At 48.5% G+C, this 25813-nt stretch overlaps 1 protein-coding gene across 1 annotated transcript in view; it reads right to left on the minus strand.

Moving 5' to 3' along the window:
• Nucleotides 1-25813, minus strand: part of SLIT3 (slit guidance ligand 3) — a 586308-nt gene that overhangs the window by 538640 nt on the left and 21855 nt on the right. The window contains exon 2 of the mRNA XM_012780961.2: nt 1606-1677. Coding sequence (XP_012636415.2) covers nt 1606-1677 — 72 coding nt within the window. The remainder of the gene's footprint in view (nt 1-1605; nt 1678-25813) is intronic.

The following is a 25813-nucleotide window of genomic DNA, read 5'->3' on the forward strand; positions in this document are numbered from 1 at the left end:
CATCTTTTCAGAGCTGCCAGTCACTTGATAGACACATGGCTGCTTGTGGCAAAAGAAAGATTTGGCACAGAATGGGTCCTGCCTCCGAGGGTGGTGGGGAGAGCATCTGCTAGTTGGGGGCCCAGCATTCAGATCCCTGAGTCCCCACGTGCTGGCACTCAGAGCAGCTCAGGGAAGCCCCTGCACATCAGAGCTGCATTTCCAAAAGGGGTGGACTATGCTTGCCTTGGCCTTCCCAGCCTTTTGCAATATAGACGCAGAGCAGCAGTGCATGGAGGTTAGAAAGCACATGCTCCCATTCCTTCTGTCACCTGCTATGTGGCATCAGGACTACTTACCCTACCTGTGCCTGTTTCCTCTCGCTGCAAATAAGGGTTTATAGTAATGCCCACCTCATATGTTAGCACTATGCAACACTGCACTGGGCCCATGGAAAGTGCCACCTACGGGTTGGTTTGTCATCATCATCATCATTACTATTAACTCTTTTCAACCAGAAAAGAAAAACAGTGTTATGAAAGTCATGCTTCACCAGTGGTAGTGAGAATAACCAGACTGCTTGTGAAAATGTTAAAACCATAGAGCGCCATATGCATAACTACGGGAGTGGGAAAGACTTTTAATGGTTCCTCTCCTATATTACAGATGAGAAAACCGGGGCCCAAAGAGGTATCGTGATCTGCCCAGGGTTATATGGGCAGTCACTTCTGAGTCAGGACCAGAACCTGGTACTTCCTGTCCCAAGTTCAAAATTATATATGGGGATATTAGTAAGTAGGAGGAGGCAGCCTCAAGTACCAAGACTTTAGTACCAAGTACCTGTTACTTCAGGTAATGATTTGCCAGCCAAGATTCCACAAAACAAAAACCACCAGGGCCCTGGCCAAATTGCCCAGGCTGCACTCCAGGTGCCGAGGAAGACTCATGCATTCAAATCAACCACTCAGTAAAGGAGGAATGAAGATCTAATTACTCCTCTTATACCTCTGAATGTCTTAGCCTTTTCAATGAATAAGTACTTGGGAAGCTTATCACTCACACACTTAAGGATGGATGAAGGTGTTCAATATTCAGCAATGGAACCTGATATTCCTTGTTCCCCTATTTTATCAATGCCCATCTCAGATTTTGCTACCTTCTGCACACCTGTGGGTGTTCAGCAAGGGCTCTGACCCGTTCTGACTCTCTCCCTCCACCCTCCCCACCTCTCCATTAAGCAACAAGATAAATAACTTTTGTCCTGATTGCTCTTTTAAAGCACAGGCTGGAGAAGAAATTATCATCTCTGTGGGAAGGAAGCATGGTTAGTCAACCTGACATTGCTGTCATCCTAAAGCTGGGCATGTTGATTTATTCGTTTATAGCCTTCTGTTTCCCCTGTCACTTGAACTAAGTTCTTCCATCGATCTAGCTCAGCCAGTGGCAGCCAGACACAGAATGTGATACCTGTGAGCACGTGGGTGCACTAATGAGGGCCCTTCTGCTGCAGAAGGGTGAATTCCTGTTGTCCGGGGCTTGGGAGTGCGGCATCAAGGCAGCGGAACATTTTTTGCAAAGCGAAAGAACTGCAAAAGTAAATGCACTGGAGAGCCATCTACTACTTACAAGACTCGGAGGTTCTTGAGCCCAGCGAAGTCCATCTTGGTGATCCTGGTGATATTATTTCTGTCCAGGTCACTGCAATGGAGAGCAAATTCAGGTCAGGTATTTGCGAGTTACACTTATGGTCTATTCAATCCAGACTGGCTTGGACTGGAGGGACGTTGCTTGTCAAGGAGAAGGCAATTCCAGTGATTAATGATATCCCTTGAGCAAGCCCAGCTAACCTTAAGGATATTGTACAGAATAAACCATTCATTATGCATGTAGTACAACTCTGTTCTATTTGACTGCCTGGCTTCTGTGGCCCCTTCTTCAGGTAACAAATTTTTCTAGGGAAGTCTCCCCCCACCCCCAACTCTCAGATCATGTCATACACGAGGGGCTGATGCCTCTTCCCAGCTCCAGGGATGAGCACCTGATCCAGGCCGAGCTTGTAAGTGTTCTGAATCCCTCTGAACACAGCAATTGTTTCAGAGATGTGTAGAAGACTCAAATTCCCAATAACTCTGTCCACTGGGACTGCTGAACTGCTCAGGGCTGCAGAAGCCACCTTGTCACCACAAAAAGAACCAGCAGATGAAAAGAGACTGGATCCTGGTGCTCCCCTGGGAATGCGCAGGTCCTCTCATGCCTGAAGCCAGATACCTGTGTATTTGCAGATTGCATGAGCCATTCTAGCCCACCTCCTTTATATTTTGGTTTAAAGCAATTGGACTTGAATTTCCTATCACTTAAAACCAAAAGAATCTTGACTGACTTTGGCACATAGCTAGAGACCAACAGACAAGGCAAAACTTGTCCATGTTCCAGATAGTTTGCAAACTCCCTGAGGGCAAAGGCTCTATCTCATTTAACCAGGCAGCCCAGCACAGTAGAGTCTGAGCCTGGCACTTGGCACAGGGCACTCTGCTGATCTCACACGTTAAATAAAGACGGCCGCAAAGGTCACTCTGCCTCAACTTGAAGGCGTAAGCACCTGAAAGTGGCCCCAAAGAGGACACTTGGCCATAGAAGAGCTGAAAGCCTTTCTGTGGTGGCGTTTGGTCAGGGGAGGGTGTTGGGTGGCAGAAACCAGGCGTAGGGAAAACGGAAGCCAGGAATGAAGCTGTGAACAACCGTAGGAATTTTCTGTGCTCACTAAAATCATCTAAGAAGATGGGACATCAAAAAAAGGGACCATGAACAATATGTTACAGTTCCCAAGAACGGGTGCTGAGCCCCTGAAGTTTCAACAAGGTATCTGTAAACTGGCTTTTCTTCCCTCCAGAGCATTTATATACTAAGAGGCCAGTGAGCCCAGGTTGGATCCCCATGCAAATGTTTACCTCTTCTTTGGTTCCCTTAGATCCTACAGTTTCCATCCTACAATTGATCGTGCCTCAGAAAGACTCATGAGTTCTACAGTTGCCTAAAGGAACAGGGAGGCAGTTTTCAGATTCCAGCACTTCTGATGAGGAAAAAAAATCAAGTTGGAGGAGGGATTACTCTCCTGATGTCAGAAATACTGACATAAAAATCAAGTCAGTCCTGGAGCAGCCTCACTGGGTACCACCTCCCTTCCTCGCCCAGTTTTCTAACACCTAAAAGAGCACCAGCGTGGTCTCCTAACTAGCCGTGGGAGAGAAAGCAGGATTTAAGCTTCTCAGACCAATGTGAGTGCTGGTTAAGAAGCAAAAAAGGAACAAGCATTATGCAGGAAAACAAAGGGTGGCCCATGCAAGGTCTGGAAACCAGCAGACAGGCAGGAATCTGCAATCTCTGCATCACCCTCCCGCCTGAATTAGGAGGATGTTTGGGACGTCGACACCTGCAAATATGACAATGCGACCGTGGGTCTCATTACCAGGACATGGCACGGCATCTCGGCAGCCTGTGCCTGTGGCTGCGGCACTGATATCTTCAATTAATATTTATTATGTAAAAGAAACGCTGAGGACGTGGCGGGGGCGGGCGTGCTGTGGGTGGTCACCCAGGCGCAGAGTCCCTATTTAGGGGCTGAGTCTGAACCCTGCCCTGCCCCTTACTGGGTGACCTGAGGGCAGTCACTTCGTCTCTGAGGGGTTTCTCCATTTGCAAAATGAGGCCACAATCTCAACCTCAAGAGCAGGAGTCCTCAAACTTTTTTAACAGGGGGCTAGTTCACTGTCCCCCAGACCGTTGGAGGGCTGAACTATAGATTAAAACAAAAAAACTATGAACAAATTCCTATGCACACTGCACATATCTTATTTTGAAGTAAAAAAAAAAAAAAAAAAACAACAAACAGGCAAAAACACCCGCATGTGGCCCACGGCCGTAGTTTGAGGACGCCTGCTCAAGAGCTTTATGAGGGTTAAATGAGATGACGTATACACAGCACTTATTGGGCACTTGTTAAATACTCAACGGTGGCAGCTATTATTGCTATAATTAGTTGAAGCGCATCCTCCTCCACCTCTACTCTGAAATTTCAGTTCGCCAGCAGAAGCTTGCGGCCCCATCCCCCAAACTCTGTCCCTGGAGATGAATCCTAAGGTCCCCAAGACACTCCTTGTTGGTGTGCTAACTTCCTACGGGTGAACACAGAGTGCTGGCACCCACAGCGGCCCCCCGTGCTGCCTCTCCTTCACCGCCTTTCTGTGACACCAATTTCCATGGCATCTGGGTGCAGAGTGACACGAAGGCCAGAGAGAGGAAAGGGCCTGCTCCTTGACTGAGCTCTGCTGGCTGCCTCTGCCCCCCCGAGACACGTTGCCCGGAATAAGGCCAAGGAGCCCAGGGGCTTCCAGGTGTGACAGGTCTGGGTTCAATTCTCTGCCCCACCTCTCAGCCCCCAACCCCACATAGCTGGGGCTGTGTGAGTTTGGGTAACTTACTCAACCTCTCTGAGCCTCTGTGCTTTGTCCTCCTCTCCGACTTGCAGATCACAGAATGTTGAGAAACCCAACTCGCTTGCCCAAAAATGGGAATTAATGATAGTGATAGTGGGGAGAGGCTGCCCACCCCCCCACCCCCCTGCCCGCTCCACTGTGCCAGTCCAGGCTCCACCGGACCTTCGAGGCCCTCAGCTCTGGCCTTGGGGGACTCAGCCTGTGTCAGGTTAGGACTCGTCCCGAACCATCAGCAGGAGGGGAGATCCTGGCTGGGGGCGGGGGCGGCGTCCAGACGCACGTGTGGGAAGTGTGGTGGTTCTAAAACATCTGTCGTCTCTTTACTTGACACAATTGCCATCAAGAGATGGAGTCTGTGCCATTTCCCTTGAACCTGAGCTGACCTTTGAGACCGCTTGGACAAACTGGACTGTCGCAGAAGCGATGCCACAGAGCCCGAGGCCGGGCTAGAAGAGGCAAGGAAAGAGGCTCTTGCCTTCTCTCTCAGCACTTTCACTGGAGCCCTGAGCCGCCGAGTAAGAAAAGCAGGGAACCTGAAGCTTCCATGTTGGTGACCAGGGAGACAGTGAGGTGGGGGAGGAGGGGCGGGGAGGTGCACAGGGAGCCCCAGCCCTGGCTCCCGAGTCTCTCCAGCCTAGCGGTCAGGCACGTTAAGTGGGGACACCTTTGAGCCTCCAGCCCCGGCCACCACCTCTCCGGAACTGTCGGGAAACGCTAAGCCAGAATCACCCAGCTGAACCGCTCTTGCGCTCCGGACCCACAGACATTGGGAGGCATGTGACAGTCAAGCATCACGTCACAGCATGTTGGTCAGTGAGGACTACATGCATGGCAGCGGTCCCCTAAGATTACAACGGAGCTGAAAAATTCCTGTCGCCTAGTGACATCATGGCTGTCATGACGCAGAACATATTCCACACGTGTGTGGCGATGCTGGCATAAATGAGCCTGCTGCACTGCCAGGTGTATAAAAGCAGCTGCCAGGTGTATAAAAGCACAGCACATACAATTATGCACAGTGCGTGATATGCAATAATGATAATGACTGTTACTGGTTTATGTATTTACTATACTACACTTTTTATTTTTATTTTAGGGCATACTCCTTCCACTTACATATTAAAAACAAACAAACAAACAAAAAAAAACAAAGCTAACTGTAAAACAGCCCGAGGCAGGTCCTTCTAGAAATATCCGGAGGCGGCACTGTTATTATGGGAGACGACAGCTCCACGCGGGCCACTGCCCCCGGAGACCTTCCAGGGGGACAAGATGTGGAGGTGGAAGACAGTGATATTGACGATCCTGACCCTGTGTAGGCCTAGGCCGGTGTGTGCGTTTGTGTCTTAGTTTTTAATAAAAAAGCTTAAAGTGTAAAAAGAAATTAAATAGAAAAGAATTTACGGATATAAAGAAAAAAATTTTTCGCAAATCTGTACAATGTGTTTGTGTTTTAAGCTACATGTTATTACAAAAGAGTCATAAAGTCAAAAATATGTTAAATCTTATAAAGTAAAAAAGTTACCCAAAGCTAATTTTAATTTGTTATTTGAAGAAAGAAGATTTCTTACAAATTTAATGTAGCCTAATTGTACAGTGTTCGTAAAGTCTACGGCAATGCCCAGGCCTCACATTCACTCATCACTCACTCACTCACCCAGAGCAACTTCCCGTCCTGCAAGCTCATTCACAGGGTAAGTGCCCTATTCAAGTGCACCATCTTTGATCTTTTATACTGTACTTTTACTGTACTTTTTCTATATTTAGATACGCTTAGATACACAAATACTTACCACCATGTTGCCATTGCCAACAGCGTTCAGTACAGAGACATGCCGCACAAGTTTGAGTCCAAGGAACAATGCACTACACCGCACAGCCTGGGTGTGCAGTAGGCTATGCCATCTTGGTTTGTGTGTCAGAACAATGGAGAAATTGCCTAGCAACGCATTTCTCAGAAGGTATACCCATCATTAAATAACACGCGACTGTACTAAAGTGGGCGCTGTGTCTTAAGCCATAAAGTTTTGAGGCCACTCCATTGCAACAATAGAGAGGTAGTATAGAACAGGAAGGGAGAGAGAGCTACCTTCTGAATGTGTAATTTGCCGTTAACAATGGAAACCCATTTACATGGCTGTCAATGGCAAGTCCTTTCTGAGACTTGCCTGCCTGCTGCCTTTGAGACCCTCGGTCCAGTCATCACGATCAAGGATGGCTCGTAGGGACTCAAGGCAGCCGTATCAAGGGGATGAGTGAGAACCGGCCCTTCTCTCAGGCTTGCAGGAGTGATGACTCCATAACGAGGGGTGCCCATCCCTCCAAGCGGGACTGAGGATGCCATGGGAATCACTATGTTGCATTATTAATCACAGCAATGATTACCACTCATTGAATGCTGTGGCGGATTGCAGAGGTGTCCACCAAACCATGCTCCCTCTTCCCGAGCACACAGGTAGACTACATTTCCCAGCACCCCTTGCACAGCGGTGCAACCACGTGACTTGAGTTCTCATTATTCCACAAGTAAAAGTACCATGTGCTGCCCTGGGCCTGAGCCATGAAACGTCCTGCCCAATCCTCCATGCTTTTTCCCTTCTCCCAGCCTGGGCCGGATGCAGTAGATACAGTGGAGGACTCCAACGATGGCAAGCAGAAAGAATGACTGCACTCAGGAATGGGACCTCCCCTCCCTGGCCTCCCCGTTTACACACGTTAGACTCAGACATGTGAAGGACATAACTCCTAAACCGCCGAAATTCAAGAACTTATGTTATAGCAGTCTATACAGACAAATGGAGTATCTTTGAGACAGCAGCTTTCCATTCTTTTTTGTTTTCTTCTTTTCTCTGCAAGAGTTCTGAAAGGTAGATATTATCTTACTTCAACAGCTAAAATACTATGGTGATCAGCCTTAAAAAGAGCTGATATTCGTTGGACCCATACTATGCACCAGGCACTGCACTAAGGACTTTGTGTTCCTTTTATCTAATCCAGACAGCAATCACATGCAGTAGGTATTACTTCATTTTTCACACGAAGAGGCTGAAGCTTAGTCTCTCCCAATCCCGCCCCCCAGCTTAAACATTTTTTTTTTTCTTTTTGACAAATAAACTTGCTGTAAGGTCGCATTCCAGTAAATGGCATGGCTGGGATCTGAACCCAGTTTCTCTGAAGGCAGAGGCCATGGTTTTACTCATCCCATCATCCTGCCCAACTACAATTAGAGCATTTTCTATTGCATCAGGTTATCAACTGAATGAAAAAAAGGATGCGTGAATAAAAGTCCAAATAAATAGAACAAATGTCCCAGCCCCATGCCTTGAAAACAAAAAAAGGCATCCTCCCAGTGGCTTTGCTGCCCCCCACTCCGGCCAAGATGACACACTTCCACCCAGGTGCGCGGTGAGGTCCTGGCCAGGGGGGGTACCCAGCCCCCCACAAGCTCCAGCAAGCCGAGCTGTGCTGCTGTGTCTGCCCACGTCTGGCTCCCCTCGTGTTCCTCATCATCTGCCGCGCTGCCGCCATAAACAGGCATCACCATGGCGATGTCCTGGACTATTTTTCCCGATCCCAATCAGTGAATCATAAACCGACGCTGAGACTTGGAGCTTTGTGGTATTTTCACATCTGTTTGACACCTTGGGTGGGGTGGCAAAGGAATTCAGAACAACATTGGAGAAAAATGAAACAAAAATGAGATTTTTCTGGGGCAGGCCACTGTCCCTATCTTGGCACATGTATATTCATACCCTTCTTTTTATTCACTCTGCGGCATTCTTGAAAGATGTTTCTTCTTGCTGTGGCACATCTGGGAAAAGGGAGGAGTGAAAAACAGCACAGCGTGGAGAAAAGCGCTTTGATTGTAAATCCAGTCGCCGTGGGTTTGAGTCTGGCTTCCTCTCTGCTTAGCTGTGTGGCTTTGGGAAAGGCACTTTCAGAGCCCCTGTTGTTGTTCTGTAAGCAACTTTTATAAAATATGACCCAAACCCCCACGCTATAGGATTACCAGGGGGCTCAATACATAAAGCGTGTGAGGACGTGCTTTCTAAACAGCATTCAGAGTGGTTTGTTTCTCACCCACAGTCAGAAGTCGTTGGGGAGAGGACATGATGGTGTGGTTCGGATGGACTTCGAGAAAGATGTTCATCAGTGATGGTGAAACATACATAGTTAGAGAACACACCACTGGTTCAGCCCAAACTTTTAAGATTACCTGTCCCCTGTACAACAGGTGTATATACAGAATGCCGTCTTCTGGGTCGCAGGGAAGGGGACAGGGTCTCAGCGTAAGGGGAACTTGTGGCTGCCACATGATACAGTAGCTCCCCATCACTGGTGTCTTCGAGCAGAGATTAGCAGCAAACTTGCATCGGGCGCCAGAGCTAAGGGGTACTCGGGATTGGCAGGTGGCTGGACTACATGGACCTAAGAAAAGTCCTGTCAATTTTGATATCTATAATTCTCATATTTTGCGAGCCCATAACCAAGTGGATTTTTTTTTTTAATTAAAAGAATATGACTTGTTCCTTGCCCTTAGGGAGCTTGGGGTCTAGTTGAGAAGATGAAGCAAGACTCCTGAGCTATGTAGAGAACAAATGTGAGAATCTGCAAAATTCCACATTAAGAGATGTGGTCTAAATTCCATGGGAGCAGGCAATCCCAGATAGGAGGGAGCTCGGCAGGCAGGAACTCAGAGAGAAGGCTTCCCGGAGGAGGTGGAAGTGCATCATGGTGGCGTGGTGATAGCAGGGGCGACGGGAATCACAGAGAAATGAAAGGACTGGGGACGAGGGCAGGCGCTCTCAAGCAAGCCCCGAGATGTGTGATGCCTCCGCACCCCAGATCCCATAGTGTGACCTGGGGACTTCTGCTCAGGAAATGGGTAAGAAAGGCCAGATTCAAGATATCTCATAGCCCTGCCCGACCCTTGGTTTGCCACCAGCAAAGAAGAGGTTCCCACAGACCAGAACAAGTTGGCAAGCAGGCTCGGCCTCGGTTTCAGCTCTCTGCTCTCCACCCTTTTCCCCCCGGGGGTCTGACCCGAATGGGCCACAGGGCTGGCTCCTCTGCCCATTCACCTCCCTATTTTTGAGCAGGAGATGGGGATGGATAGGCCTGAGGACAGGGTGTTCATCGTCCAGGTTCCCTCCCTGAGAGCCCACCCCGGTTAGCTGCTGTTGCCACCAAAGGCTACAGCTCCTCTTCATGACTCTGTCCATTTCCCTGCTTCCAGAACACTCTGCCTCCTCTGGCTTAGAGGTGGCAACAGCTCTGCTGCTTCCAGTCCTGGGTTGCACAGCACCCCTTGTAGTCCCCTGACACGTACCCACAAATCCCCTTATAGACCAACCCTCCTGGAATAATCCTAACTTTCCTAATTTTCCACCTGTTTTCTATTTCTTACTGATATATCCTTCATTCAACAAATATGCCTTGACCATTAAGTTTCAGGAGCTATACTAAATGCTGAGGGACAGCTGAAAACAACACGGGCATGGCCCCTGCCCATGAAGAACTTAGAGTTTAGTGGGGCAGAAATAAATACAGGGGCAAGCACCACAGACCGTGCTATATACTCTGTACCATGGGATGACAACCTTTTTCTTCAAAGGCCAGAGAGTAAATAAATTGGATTTTGCTAACCATGTTTTCCACTGCAATAATTCAACTCAGCTTTGCAGTGAGAGAATAGCCACAGACAATATATAAATGAATGGGCATGACTGTGTGCCAATAAAACTTTATTTACAAAGACAAGCAGAAGGCCAATTTGGCCCAGGGGCTTTGGTTTATACATTCCTGCTCTATACTGTATCAGAGGTGGAAACAAAAGCTTACGGGAGTGTATGGAGGAAGGAGTATGGTGTCATTGGGTTGTAGGGTCAGGGAGGTGAACAGGAAAAGGTGACATTTTAATTGAGATCTCAAGAATAAGATCTCAATATCCAGGTTGGCATGGAAATACGTGAGAGAGAGAGAGAAAAATAATTCCTGGTTTAAAAAAGAAAGAAAAAGAAAACCAGCATGTATTAAAGCCCAGAGGCATTGCCTTAGGATAACTGCAGGCAGATTTACTTGGCCGTAAAGCACAATGCAAGGGAAAGCAGGTCCATCTGTACATCCATCTGTCTGTCTGTCCATCCTTCCTTCTTTCCCTCCCTCCCTCTCTCCTTCCTTCCTACTTTATCCTTCTCCCCATCTCCATTCTTGTTTTCTTCCTACAACAAACTTAAACACCTACTCTGGACTTGGTACTAAGCTTGTGGCTAAGGACAGAGTGTTGAAGAACAGCAAAGAAGTTCCCTTTAAGGAACTTTTATTTCCTTGACAAGTATGGCAAAAAGATTCTAAGGTGGTCCCCAAGATCACCACCTTCTTCTGCCCTTGAGCGTGGGCAGGACCTAGCGGCTTGCTTCTAACCAATGCAACACAGCAAAGTTAGCGGGACGTCACCTCTGTGACATAGGATTGTAATGCCCATCTTGCTAGGGGACTCTTTCCCCTTTGCTAGCTGAGATGGAGCAGGCAGCCACACTCGCGAGCCCCCATAGCAAGGGACAGAGGGCAGCCTCCACCAATAACCAACTGGGAACTGAGGACCACCAGGAGGAGCCTGAAGCTCTCCATCTAACAGGCTGCGAAGAACTGAATTCTGCCAATGACCTGGAGAGCTTGGAGGCAGATCCTTCCCCGGTCGGGCCTTGAGATGAGACCACAGCCTCAACCAACATCTCTGTCCCAGCTTCGTGAGACCCTGAAGCAGAGGACCCAGCTAACTGTGAGGGGATGGATGCTACGTGTTGTTTTAAGCCACCAAGCTTGTGGCAAGATTATAACTGACAACAGAAAACTGACATGGCGGAGACAGGCAATCCCACACAAACAAGACTGCAGACAACAACACGGAAGTCACTGTGAAAGAGCTGCAGGCGAGGCAAAGAGAATGAAGATGAGGTGAGAGGAAGTGACAGGAAGGACCTCTCTCAGAGGGTGGTTCTTGGTCTGACACCAGAGGGAAAAGGAATCAGCGAAGGGACAGGCTCAAGGGAGAAGTTTCTAAGTAGAAGAACAGAAACCAAAAGGCCATTGATGGAGAAAGCAGGTGGACAGTCTAAGCAACAAAGAGGAGGTCCAGGTGACTCCCCGAGCTGCATCAAACAGGATCACAGAGGCAGGTGGCACCCAGCCTAGGGGGCATCCACCTGGCTAACGTGCCTGCCAACACTGAAAAAAGTGGTCTAGTTGCCAACCAGAACCACAGATTGGCCAACCAGTGATCTAACAGCCCTCGGCCCCTTTCTTCCAACATCATTCCTGTCTCACAACCAGATTCATTCCCCGCAAACACCCATTTCGTTCCACTGCTCAATAGGGATGGTCTCATTGCTGTCCTCAGCTTGCCTCATTTAATTCTGCCTTCTTTATATCCACAGACATTTATCGAGCGCCTACCAAATCCAGGAACTGCGCTAGGCGCTCCACCAGCCCATATGCTCGTGCTGTCTGCTGGCCCCGAAAGCCCTCACCGTCCCTGCTCCATCCAAATCCCACTGCTATGTTACCGGTTGAACTGCGTGTCTCCAAAGATACCCCGAAATCCTAACCCCTGCTACCTGTGCATGTGGCCTTATTTGGAAATAGGCTCTTTGCATTTGCAATGAGGTTAAAATGAAGGCATTAGGGCAGGCTCTAATCCAATATGATCGGTGTCCTTTTAAAAAGAAGAGACTGAGACCCACAGGGACAGTGCCGTGTGACAACAGAGGGAGAGGTGGGAGCAAGGCAGCTGCAAACCAAGGAACGCCAAGGCTCGCTGGCCACCACCAGACGCCAGGAAGGAGCCAGCAGGGATTCTCCCCTACAGATTTCAGAAGGAACATGGCCCGGCTGGCTCCTTGACTTCAGATCTCTAGACTCCAGAAGTGTAAAAGAATAAACATCTGTTGTTTACAGGCACCCAGTTTGTGGCACTTTGTGGTGGCAGCCCCAGGAAAAGGAGACACCCAATTTCAGGCTTTGTCAAGCCCCCGCGCGTCCCCCACGGCCCTCCCCAGCTACTCCGTCCCACGCTGGCTTCTCCCTTCCCTGAACTTGTGAACTTCTGGATCCTCCAGCCCCTGCACAGCTCATCTTGCTCTTTCATCACATTTCCTTCCACCTCGCGCGCTGCCGCCTGCTTCCTGTGCGTTTGCCTCGTGTCCCCAAGGACCGTGACGAGCACACTCCCCACACTTCCTCCCAGACACCTCGGATGAAGTAAGGCCCCTTAGAGACGCTCGGAAAAACGTAGACTAGTTTTCTCAGGATGGTTGAACTAAGAGGGTTGTTTTTTTTTAGCATTTTATATTTTGTTTATCAATAGTGTCTGTGTTTTCCAGAGTACATATGTATTACTTGTGCACCTTCTACCTCCAAAAAAACATTGAAAAAATGGGTCCGGTTGACCTAAGAATCTCCCCATAGCTAAAGTGACCATGCAGAATTAAAGCCATTCAAGACCTGGCTAAAGGAACATGCTCCCTGATGAGCCCAAGGGCAGTTAGTTGTCAGGAGCTGCTCAGATTGTCCTGCCCTAATGGGTGTCTGTACCTCTGTTTCTTCTCCCCAGTCCAAAGGGCCCAATGCCATCCATCCGCCTACCCCAGTGCAAGAGAAACCCACATGTATTCAAGAATCGTCAAAGCACCATCCCACCAGGTCACGGGCAGTGGTGTTGCCCTGTGGGTCACCCTCTGGGATGCCCATATCATGCTTTACCTCTCCAAATTCACACAACAGCAGGCATAATTAATTATTCTCTGATTTTTGCACTTCATTCTCACCACTTACATAACCATATACAAGTTTAAAAACACATACACGCATTTGGGAAAGAAATGAACTGAATTTGATTTAAAAAACTGGCTTCACACTACCTCAGTTGTTTGGGAACTAAGCCTCCCTGGGCTAAATTCTTGACTTGGCAACACTCTCGCATATATAATTTTACACCTGCAAAAGCTTGCAGCCAGCCCTGTGCAGACAGCTACCTGCAGGGAGCAAAACAGTCCAGACAGAAGGGCAACCGGGATGGTTGGATGTGGTCGTGGGAGGGGCCGGCAAGCAGGATGGTGGGGCGGGGGTATCACTGCTCTTTCTCCCCTTGCAGCAAGACAGCTCCCTGCCCTTGTCTCGCTCAGCTCAGCTTCATGCCCCAGCAAAAAGGGCATACACAGGACACAACTAGCTTTTTGCTGTGGGCCGTGGAGTAGAACTCGCAAACCCATAGGTAGCTCACCAGTGGATTCTGCCCTGCAGACAAGTTTAGTCTGGTTCTCACTGTGATTTTCACATAAGCAAATTAATTGTCAATTTGGGGCCATTTCATACCCAAATCTGAAATTCTGGCTTGTCTCCCAAAATCAGTCAATCTGATAACCATGGGCCTTCCTGATACTAAAAGGCAACTTCCCACTTCAAATAAGGCACAGGCTCCACAATTCAGCAGTCCACCTGAGCCGATTCCCTCACTTAGGTTACCTGCTTCGTCCTTACGGGCGTCGGCATTTGAGATCCCTACTACTGAGCCGAAAGCTTAAGCAAGCAGGCCCTAGAATTGGACAGCCTGGGCTCAAATCTGAGCAGCTAGAGTGTGATTTTAGGCAACTTAACCCATCCCTAAGCTTCTGTTTCCTCATCTTGAAAGTGAATATAGTCACAATCTCCGACCTCTTAAGGAGACTACGAGGATTAAGTGAGACGATGCATATAAAGTGGTCCGAGCCCAGGGCTGGTCACGTGGTGAGTACTCAAGCAGCAACCATTACTATCAATTGGCTACCATTCCTGCAAAGTGTGAGCACAGTAAGATGAGGATGATGGCGGGAACTGGGTGCTTCACTAACAGTGAAGGGGGCACCTGGTCTAATCCATATCCCCCCCCCCAGGCACACCCTCCAACAGATTAATTAATTGTCAATTTGGGGCCATTTCATACCCAAATCTGAAATTCCGGTTTGTCTCCAAAAATCAGTCAATCTGATAACCATGGGCCTTCCTGATACTAAAAGGCAACTTCCTACTTCAAATAAGGCACAGGCTCCACAATTCACCAGTCCACCTGAGCTGATTCCCTCACTTAGGTTACCTGCTTAGTCCTAAGTGGACTAAATGGACTAAGCATTTAGTCCACTTAGGTACCTGCAAAGAGAGCGCCCCCTTGCTGACACACCCAGGATACCCCAGCGCTCATGCTAGGAGATGCATAAACAACCCATCCTTGCTGTGACAATGTAGGGCAACTTTTCCCTTTCTGAGCAATCCCCTCAGGGGATGACTATCAATTCAAAGCGTTCACCTTGTACGTCCCTCTTGATCAGGCCCAGAGACACCAAACCAAGGGTCCTCAAACTTTTTAAACAGGGGACCAGTTCACTGTCCCTCAGACTATTGGAGGGCCAGACTATAGCTTAAAAAAAAAAAACTATGAACAAATTCCTATGCACACTGCACATATCTTATTTTGAAATAAAAAAAAACAAACAGGCAAAAACACCCGCATGCAGCCCACAGGCCATAAGTTTGAGCACGCCTGCCCCAAACCCTTCCAAAATCTCCTCAGAAAGCCTGTTCTCAAATCCCTTCCCGACACCCAATAGGACAGCAAGTGCTGAAATGGCTCCCCGAATGGCTGGGAGTCAGTACACAGAAATCACAGGAGTTGGGGTCCTCCTTTGGAAATGTGGCAACAAATGTACAGGCTATGGTGTTTGGCGGGGACGTATGTGTTCACCAGACTGCTTCATCTTCCTCCTAGGCAAACAGCACGATTCGAGTTCTTGCACCCTTTGCATCTAAGTGGGACCAGGTGACTGATTTCTGATTAAAGGAATGTGGCTGGAAGTCATATATGCCATTTCCAGGGAGGCTGTAAAACATTGTACGTAGCATTACACTCTCTTTTCCCTTTCTTGTCTTCCTGGCACGTAGAGGCCACATGTCAAAAATGGCCGTACCCTACAATAGAAGGGACACAGGGGTTCCTAAATGACTCTGTGGAACATGAACCACCCACCATTAACCAGACCAACGGCACTGAACTGAACTATGAGCCGAGGAAGAGAAAGCAATACAGTTTTATTGTGTTTCCCCACCGATACATCAGGGTTTATTTGTTGCAGCAGCATGGCCTTGTCTACGCTGACTAATTAACTCCTGGCAACATGGCATAGTGGGAAAGACCAGCCCAGAAGCTAGGCACCCCCAATCTCTCTCCACACCCACTTTCTGACTCATAACAGGACCTTCTAAAAGTGACCTTTCCCATCTGTCAGAGGAGGAAGATAAACTGTGTGACCCACAATCTATAATTCTCACTGGCTTTGGATTCTACTAACACACATTACCTTACACGATGCTTTTTTTAAAAAAGGGGGAGGGGGGCTTAACTACAGTCAATAGAGGAGCAAATGCTGCAGCCAGCCTCCAGGAGAGTCTGAATAAATTTCTGCTGACTAAGTATTGGGCAAGAGCCGATGTGTAACTGAGTGTTTACCATGTGCCAAGCGCTATGGTAAGCATTGCATCTGGAGCCTCTTTCAATCCTCACAACCAGACTGTGAGGTCGATGCTGTTATTAGACCCATTCTAGGAGTCAACAAATGGAGGCACAAGGAGATTAAGATGCTTGTCTATGGTCACAAGCTGATAAGTACCAAACGAGCATTTATATCCAAAGTAGGCAGGGTGTCAGTGCCCGAAAATTTAGCAATCAACTTGCAAGAAATAAATACAGAGTCTTAAAGAGTGAATTAATCTGGTCAGAGAATTTTAGGAAAATTCCCCAAATTTTAGCAAAATTAATAAACTCCAACTTCTTGGGACCCAGGACCGTATCTTATTTATGTTTGAATTCCCAAGGCTCAGAACAATGCCTGGCACATGAAAGGCACAATAAACACCTCTTGAATGACCGAATGATCTTAACTTGAGCTCCTTATCAACAGTTTTAACCGAGTTGTGTTTACCCTTCATTGACAATAGCTTGAGATCCAAGGGTGACGTATTTCATTTACACCAACTAGAATGACCATAGAATTTATTCGCCAAACTTGAATACTTCTGTAAGTCAAAGGGGATGTCACTAATTTTACCAGGAAAACAGAAATTGGGACTGTCTTGGGCAAATGAATACAAATGGTCACCTTAGCTAGAGTCACAGAATACCTACAACAGGAGTGAGTGACAAAGGAAGGACTCATGAGGGGGCCTGGTTGCCCTCCGTGTCTTTGAGCTCGAGCAGCCCCTCTTCCTGTCCACCTGGGCTGCAGACCACCGCTAAGTCTATGGCTATTTGCAGGACACATCATGGTTAAGTGTCACTCTCTGAATGGTGCACACCTCCTAGTCCATCCCGCCATAGAGCACATAGACCATTAACTTTTAATATAGGTACAGCAATCGCTTTAAGAAAACAGGAAGGAGCAGCCCGAGGAATGCAATGATTGCTGCAGGAATATAAACATGGATTGCATTGGAACAGACTACATACTTTGTATAAACACTAATAAAGTGAGTTCAGGCTGAGCTGTGACTTTAAAGGAAATTCTTCTCCATAAACATGTCCTGCCATGCCCTAATAACTCTTTAATTTGATGCACATTTGGGAAGGATGATACGAAGTAATCACAGAATAACGTTAAGGTCTGTTGTGAAGAGGGGGGGGATTGTGATGCAACTTGGAGCTAACGCCATCCACCAGAGAGTTGGCTTGGCTGCTCATTTCACACATGGAGGGAATTTGCGGAGTGACATGCAGGAAATCAGAGACAGGTCTCCGCAGGTTCAACACAAGGAAATTCTGAGTGTCATCTGATGGCATCATGTAAGACTTCCAGCTAGTTGATTTCTGGCCTGTCTTCCCTTGCTGAAGACAGCAAAAGTGCCTCCCACTTGCAAGCGGATTCTTTGCCTTCTAGACCAAGGTTCTTTCGATTGCAACAAGTCTATAAGCTCCTTGAGTACAGAGACCCCTTCTTGTACATGGGGGTATCCCCCACGGGGCTGACTCAGCCCCAAACCCCTGCAAGAAGGCAGAATGGCACAGGGTCAACAACAGCTAGACAGGGGTTATGGCTCAGGCCCCAGTTTCATAACTGACTCATTGGTGTGGTTTGGACAAACCTTCCTTAGCCTCTACAAAATGGGTTAATAGCACTTGCTGAAGCTCAGAGGGCTTTTGAGATGATTAGATGATGTAATATAGGAGGAAGGGTTTTATAAATTAAAGAAGAGTTGTACAAATGTAGGAAATTATTACTACTGGGACGGTACAAAATGATGATTGATAATAATAGTCTTGCCTTGTATCGTGTTCTCATGACGTATCAGGCACTGTCCACCTCCTTTGAATCCTCACAGCAGTCTTATAAGGTGGATGCTGTTATTATTGCCATAATAGTATGTTATTATAAAAACTTAAAATAGTGCTTATGGGGAACTGAGGTCCAGCGAGGTTAAGTAACTTGCCCCAGTCCACACATCTTCTCAGTATTATCCACAGAGCAATGATTCTGGGGGAAGATCTGGATGGTCGGGGCTCCCTGCTCTTTGCTCCCAAGCTCTCGGGGAATTGAAGGCACCCAGTTTGTCGCCTTTATTAACCTGTAAGCAATGAGGGCGAGCGCTGTGTGGGAGTCTCCTCTACGTCTCGGGACCCAGAGAAGAACCAGGGAGTTAAAGCTTGTGGATCCAATGGCTACAGTCCCTCTTCCTCCCTAACCACACTTACTTGTATACCAACTCTTGCTGCCCACGCACAATAGCACCTGGCCAACGACACAGGTGATGCTCACGTTCAGCCAGTACGTAGCACTGGGCTCCTCCACCCTCACCAACACACGAGGCCTCAGCCTGATCCCCCAGCCACCTAGAAACGTGGCCCAAACAGCCTGTCCACCCAGGCCAGCCCTCTGCACCCAAACTCATTCCAAGCACCATGACTTTGCCAGGCAAGTCCCCCATCTGTCCCATGGATCGAGATGAAGTGCCACTGTCAGGAAGCCTGGCTGAGGAATGGGGCCCCCCAGCAGTGGACTGCTAAAGAAGGGTTGGAAAGGAAGAGAATGACTTTACAGTGAGACAGGGGGACCAGGGCGGGCCCACCAGCCCCATCTAGGCGGCAGCCACTGTCCCCCATCTGGCACTGATAAAATGCCGAGGGACAGGAATGAGGCAGGGAGGGAGAAGGGCCCATCTGATTCTCCAACCAGGACTTCACGTCTAGTCCCAAGGAAGACAAACCTCCTTTCATCATCCATGAAACCATATCTTGCTTATTATGACAATTTTAAAAAGTTCTCTGATTATTCCTTTGAGAATCCAATTTGTTTCCTTTGTAAAGAGGAAACAATTCTCTTCTCAGTTTGGGAGGTGGGGACATTCCATTTATCTTGAGGGGAGAATCTGTTTCCCATTATGGATCACGTTGTAGGTCTATTTGTGAATAAATGTCTACACTTTATGTATGGAAAAAAATATTCTCTTTCCTCTCCCCTACAGACATCCATGAAGAGTGACAAGAGGAAAGCTCGTTCCCTCTTCTCAGCCACTGTGACAAAGATTGGATTTCTACCCCTCACTTTGAAAAGGGAGACATTTTACTCTAAGATGGGTAGTATCCCCAAGTCACCCAGCATACCTGGGAGACTACTATGGAACAATTCATTCACTCAGCACTTACGGTGGCAGTGGAGTGCCAGGACCGAGCTAGATCCCGGGAAGACACAGATTAAAACAAACGCGTCACCCTCCCAATGCCCGCGCTCCAAGACAGTGGTCAGCAGACTACGGCCCACGGGCCAAATCGAGCCCACTGCCTGTTTTTGTACGGACTGGGAGTTAAAAACGGCTTTTATATTTTTAAAGAGTTTTGAAAAAAAAATCAAAAGGATAATATTTCGTGACACATAAAAATTACATGAAATTCAAATTTCAGTATCCATAAATACAGTGTTCTTGGAACACGGCCATGCTCATCGTTCGTACATTGTCTACAGCCGCTTTCACTCCACGGGGCAGAGTTGAGTAGCTGCAACTGGGACCGTATGTTATTCAGAGCCTAAATATTTATTACGGGGTCCTTTATACCAAATGCTGACCCCCCGGTCAGGAGCTTATGTGGTCTAGGAGGGTTGAACACAAGGAAAAGGCAGTCAAAACAACAACAAGAATAACCACCACAGCAACGACGCAGGGGGGGAACACAATGGTTAACAGTGTGGGCACTGACTGCCGGTCGGACTGAAGCTTATCCTGCATTCGGTAGACAGACACAGCAATGCGACTCTGTGCCTCCATTTCCGCATCTGTAAAATGGGGATAATCTACAAATGGGGTGTCCTCCCTGGGTTGGGTTGAGAATTAGGCGAGTTCATACATGTCACGTGGTTAGAACATGCCCAGTCCGTAAGTGCTTGATCTGTTTGCTCTTAACCCTTTGCACTTGCTTGCTTTTTTCTCGATTCCTTTATTCTACTCGGGATTTAATTTTTTGAATACCCCAGATTTTACAAAGCGCGGCAGTAGGATAAAAAACTGGAGTTTCTTTTCATACAAACTTATTTATTTGAATTTTTTATATTTCAAATTATTGACACATTCAAAGAGTAATTTTAATCTCTATAATTTTTGCTAACCGTGTCGAGTCACACTCGACATCCGAGTGCAAAGAGTTAATATTACCAGTATTGCTGCTTGCACACCTCCAGGGGGCACTGTTCAATAGCACACAGTGAGAATGGCACCCCTGGAGCACGTGATATGAACGGTGACTCAGGAATTCAGCAGTGCGGTGGCCCTGATCATAGCTGTTACCATGACACCTGCACAATGTTCAGGAAAGGCAGACAGACTGACATTCCGAGGGCGGGGACAAGTCCCATGTGTTGTTATTGCCACATCACTCACTCTTCCACTGTGACAGGGACCCAAGAGGACAACCTCAAATGAGTACAGGGGCTCAAGCTCAGACACCCAATGCCCACGCCTGCCTTTCTTCCCGCCCCCGGACCCCGCTCAGTCACCCTGAGACGGGCCCCCCACACCCAACCCTGAGATGACACCTTGCTCCTGGGCCCTCAGACTCTCGGACTGTGGGCTATTTTAAGCCCAAATTAAAGACTCCTCTCTCTGAATGGCTGCAATTTCAGCCTGTGGTTTGTTTGCCCTGACGTGGCCCACGCAGGGCCGTCGTGTTGGGACGTGGGGCACCTCGAGGGGAGGGCGGTTTCAGGAGGCTCTGGGGGCCCTGCAGGGGCCATTCCACGGCAACACGCTCTCCGCGGAAAAGACAGCGTGTGAAGGCATGGACGGACAATGAACAAGAAAACAACAGTGGAGAGCCCCATGTATCTGGAGATTGAGCTAAAATAGCACCACGGCAGAAGAAAGCACAGTGCTCCAAACCCCAGGGAAAGAGACTTGGCCCAAGCCTCTTGTGTTTCTTCTCCAGCCTCTTGGAGGAAGGCTCCTTGGGGCTGACACATGCCTCTATCCACAGAAACCTTGCCATAGGCCCTGTCACCACGGGGGAGAGTTCTGAGGCTGGGACCCCAGGCAAGGCCTCCGGGGGCTTCCCTCACCCTGGGGAGGTCTGAGTCCACAGCCTCATGATGGGCAGGTGGGGACAAAGGGAAAGCAGAGGAAACTGGGTAGGTGCAGGGCAGAAGCCCACCAAGCTCTCAGTGTCCATGCCCCCTGCCTGGGTAGTGCCTGCACTAGGGGAATCGTGGGCCGGGGGCTCAGATCCCATTGGGCCCCCTCTCCCGTCTTTCCCATAAAGGGCGAAATGAGCCCATGTGTCATATCTAGAGGGCAGAGTCCCTGCCGTCTCTGCCTGCCCCACTGGCAACCTGACCATACACCTTCACCCCGACCCACCAGCCTAGGTTGATTCTCAATTTGCCCTAGTTCCAGTCTGGAAATGTTCTCAGCTGCTTACTCAACCTTGGCTCCTTGAGCAGCCGTTGTCTGTTTTCTAGGTTCTCCAAAAGAGAACACATCATGGTCAAGAGTCCACTCGGGGCTTTGAGTTTGCAGAGCCTCATGCAGACGTGAGGGAGCTTGTGGCCCGTTAGCTGAGCGCTCACCACCCAGAGTGACCCGAAGTGAGTGTGGCCCTGGCTGCCCGCCACTGAGTCCCACCACACAGACTGTCTTTCCATTGGGTGGCAAAGAGCGTTTTGTGAAAAATGGCCGGGCATATGGTCCCCAGTTCTCCAGGGTCCCTGTTGCCCACCATGACTTCACCACAAGCCCACTTCACCCATGGACATCACCTGTCTGGCCCAGGTTAGCTAATCAGATTTGACTGCAGATTTTATAGCTATGAAATGTTTCCCCACTTTGTGTAAAAGCTCCGTTAGGAAAGAAACCGAGTCTAGGAATCGGTCCTTGTTTGGGTGCCCAGCACAGTGACTCACCCAGGCTACTGCTCCAACAATGGCGGGGACCAGACTGCACTGACGCGGCCCTGTCCCTCATGTACAGCTTCCAAGGCCACATGAGAAGAGAGAAGACACGGGAAGCTAAGGAGAACTGCTTAGCCCACTCAACTCTCTGGGAGACTCGATCCTGCAGGTCTACCGAAGCAGACCCCAGCCCCCCGGGACCGAGAGATGGCCGCAGGTGAGCCCAACCTTGGCTCCAATAAAATTGAGAGCAGCTGGCCCTTCTGCATACTCTGGGCCCCCGGGACCTGGGCTGAGTGCACACGGGCAAGCACCAGCCCTTTCCCCTTTTTCTTCTTGTCATGCTTAATTACACCAGGATTGTGCTGAGTCAAGCAGCCTGCTGGGGTGGGGGCCCCGGTGTGACCTTTCTCGTTGCTCTCCACCAGCTCGCAGGGCTCGAGTAGCCGTATGTGTTTCCACCAAGAAACCCAAGAATAAACTCAGCACGAACGCACACGGTGCCAAACGCTAAGCCCCACACCTCAGCCCTTGGGAAGACAGCCCCTTCTGAACCCGGAGAGAACAAAAAGGCCTTTGGCAGCGGCCATACCACCTGCATTCCACCTCCCCCACCCCACCTTCAGCCTTGAAACACAGCCCCTCTCCACGGAACGAGGCAACCAGCAGTGGGCCAAAGGCGGCCGCAGGGGCAGGAGGCAGGCATCCCTGATGTCTCAAGGGCCCTCCGGCTTCGCCAGGCTTTTACCTGAGGCTTCACTTCCAGGTCCCTGCACCCTCATCTCAAAGTCAGAGAGAGATGTTCACTCTGTACCACTCAAGAGGAGTGCACAGCTCCCCACTTCTCTGCACACATGTGTTCATGCACCCACATACACACACAGCCCTCGGTACGTGCCCAAGAGAAAAGCATGCGGCCAACCGCTCTAGCTCTCTGGGCCCCAGCCTTGACTGCACATTAGACTCACCTGGGGGAGCTTTAAAACGTTTGCTGCCCAGGCCACACTCAGACCAAATAAACCCCAATGTCTGGGGGTAGGTACCAGGAATCATAGATTAAAGTCCCCAGGTGACTTCAATGTGCAGCTTGGGTTGAGAATCATTGCTGAAGGTAAACTTCAGACCTTGGAAAATTCCATCCACCAACATATGCTTTGAGGTTTAGCTTCTAAGCTGGAATTGGGCTCAAGGTATCAGGTGAACCTTTAGGCTATTGGCTACAAAGCTGCAGAGAGTGGTGTTAGTCATTCAACAAACACTACTGAGCACCAACTATGGATCAGTCCCTCTTCTAGGTATCTAGAGATTGTCTCAAGGGCTATACTCCTAGAGCTCAACTGGCTTGCAGCATGGGTCTTAGTGAGGTTAGTCTCTGAATCAACGAACCAAAGCACTAATATTTACCAAACACCCAGTGCAAGCAAGCCTCTGCACAAGGTGCTAAGAAGAACAGTGTGAAAGTCCCGACCCCAAGGAGTGTAAACCCTAAATGGCAAAGCCTATGAATTTGCACATTGATGTAAAAACACAAGATGGCATGTAAAAGAGAAATGAATGTGCGGTTGAGTAATTCACAATAACATATCAAGCAGCCACTTTGTACCAGGCACTGCATAATCCCAGGGAAACAACAAAGACAGGGTCCCTACCTTCAAAGAGCTCAGACTGGCACACTGATCCCCAAAGTGAGGCCCTCAGACCATCTGCATCCCAGGGAAACTCGCTGGAAACTCACATTGCCGGGCCTCCTCTCTATCTACTGGCTCAGACTCTTTGGGGCGGGGCCTGTCAATTGCGCTTTAACAAGCCCTCCAGGTGATTCTGCTGCCTGCTCCAGTTGGGCATCACTAATCTGGAAGACTAATTAATGCTACACAAATTGGAAAAAAACTCCTTGGTCTAGGGTTGATGAAAGGCTTGAAGGATTTGAATCCTGGCTCTGGCATTTACATTTTGGGGACATGGACAGCCAAGGCAACTACTTTAAGCTCCTTATGCACCTATTTTGTCAGCTGTAAAGTACTAATAGTAACAAGCAGTAAGTCCTAAGAGGCGTACCCTGCACAGCTGTATGAAGAATATACACAGTAGTGTGTAAAACTCGCTAGCACAGTGCCTGGGGCCGGACGGCACTCAGTAATGATCTCCAACACTGGCAATCATGGTGCAAGGGAGCAGGTGAGCAAACGATGGTTGCTGAGATAAATGAAGGAAAGCACGAACTCATCCATGCATGAGGGTTGGAAGCTGGATTTTCCAGGCCTGGAAAAGCAGCGTTCTCTGTGCAAACTGGGAGACATTCACAACAGGACAAGGGCTTCTAAAACTGAGTGGTCAGAACACATCTCTGGTCTTGCGACTTGTATCTTCTTGGCTCAGCCTCCTTTCTTGACCACAGCACCTGATGTGTTGGTTAGGCACCTGGTCTTTGCACTTAGACTACCTGGTGCTAAATACTCATTAGCTAGGTGGTCTTGAGTGAGTCATTTAAATCCATTAAGCCTCAGTTTTTTCTTCTGGAAAATGTGTATAATAATTGTATCAACATTATAGGGTTGCTGTGAGAACTAAAAATGATAGCGTGTGTAAATGAGCTTGATGCTTTAAATATAGTAAGTGATCTATAAACATTAGCTCTCTGTATCATGACACACAGCTGGGTGCTATTTTGACCTCTGAAATTATGCCTGGCTGTGATTTTTCAAGCTGACCAGCATCGGCATGCTCTAATGCCAGATCCAATTCACACGGAATGGTTGTTTATTTTCTTCATCCTAGCAGTAGCTACTGAGAACTGGGCAACTGCTTACATGCAGGTTGTATGTAAGTGCTTCTCACGTATAGGTGTATACACATGAACCCTGGGACAGCAGGTGTTATTGCTCCCATTTTACAGATGGCAAAACTGAGGTTTAGTGACTCATCAAAGTTATACACCTGTCAAGTGTCAAAGCAAGACTCAAATTCGGCCCTAATTCTAAAATCCATAGTCTTTCTACCTCCGTAAAATCATCCAGCCTTCCTTCAAAGGCTCCTTAAAGACTTTTCCAAATGGGGTTTACCCAGCTGCGGTGTCAGAGGGCCAGGCTTTTTCGTGGTGTCCCTGTGTCACACAAAGTGATGGAAGGGCATATACCTCAGAACTGAGTTTGGAAAAGGGAAGTCATAGGTGGGCTAGGGAAAGGGTGCTAGACCCTGCAGGAAAGAAGGCTCTTGGATTCTAAAACTGCTCTCAGTTGCCAGTGATTGTGTGTGTGTGTGTGTGTGTGTGCGCGCGCGCACGTCTGTGTGGGTGGCAGGTTGGGGTGAAGCAAAGTCTTTCCTCCCCAACAGAAACATGGTGACCTAAGCCTAAACACACATAGAAAACAATCGAATGCAACACGAAACTCACACCAGCTTTTAGAATCCATTTCCTTCTAAGAGAGGCATTCTGGCCCATCAAACAATACAGTAAAAACAAGTCCCGTTTATTTCCTTCCAGGTCTATTTCCTTAAAGGCCAAACTGTGGTCTTCTTTCTTCTTCCCAGATACCAGCTGCGACTGCTAACGGCCCAGGAGACCTGCAGCCCCATAACGGCTCTTCCTGGGGACTGGAACTGTGTTGCCAGTAAGAGGAGAAAAGTGTGGTTGGCCTCCCATCTTCTTGTGAGGGCTTCTGACCAAGATCCCTGGGGTCCACTATGAACTTGGACTTCATCCTCTACCCCTGTTGGTTCAGTTGGCCCAGAGAGCCACCTGGATGCCCACAACTGGAACAAAGAGGACACATCCAGGTGGATTCTGGGTTTTTATAGCAACTACTAACAACGCACTCTCCCTCAAATCCTGCATTTACCTGCAAGGAGACCTCCAGCTGACCCCACCTGCCAAAAATATTACCGCATTTT

This window comes from Microcebus murinus, chromosome 21, assembly GCF_040939455.1.
Source record: "Microcebus murinus isolate Inina chromosome 21, M.murinus_Inina_mat1.0, whole genome shotgun sequence".
NCBI classification, from domain to species: domain Eukaryota; kingdom Metazoa; phylum Chordata; class Mammalia; order Primates; family Cheirogaleidae; genus Microcebus; species Microcebus murinus.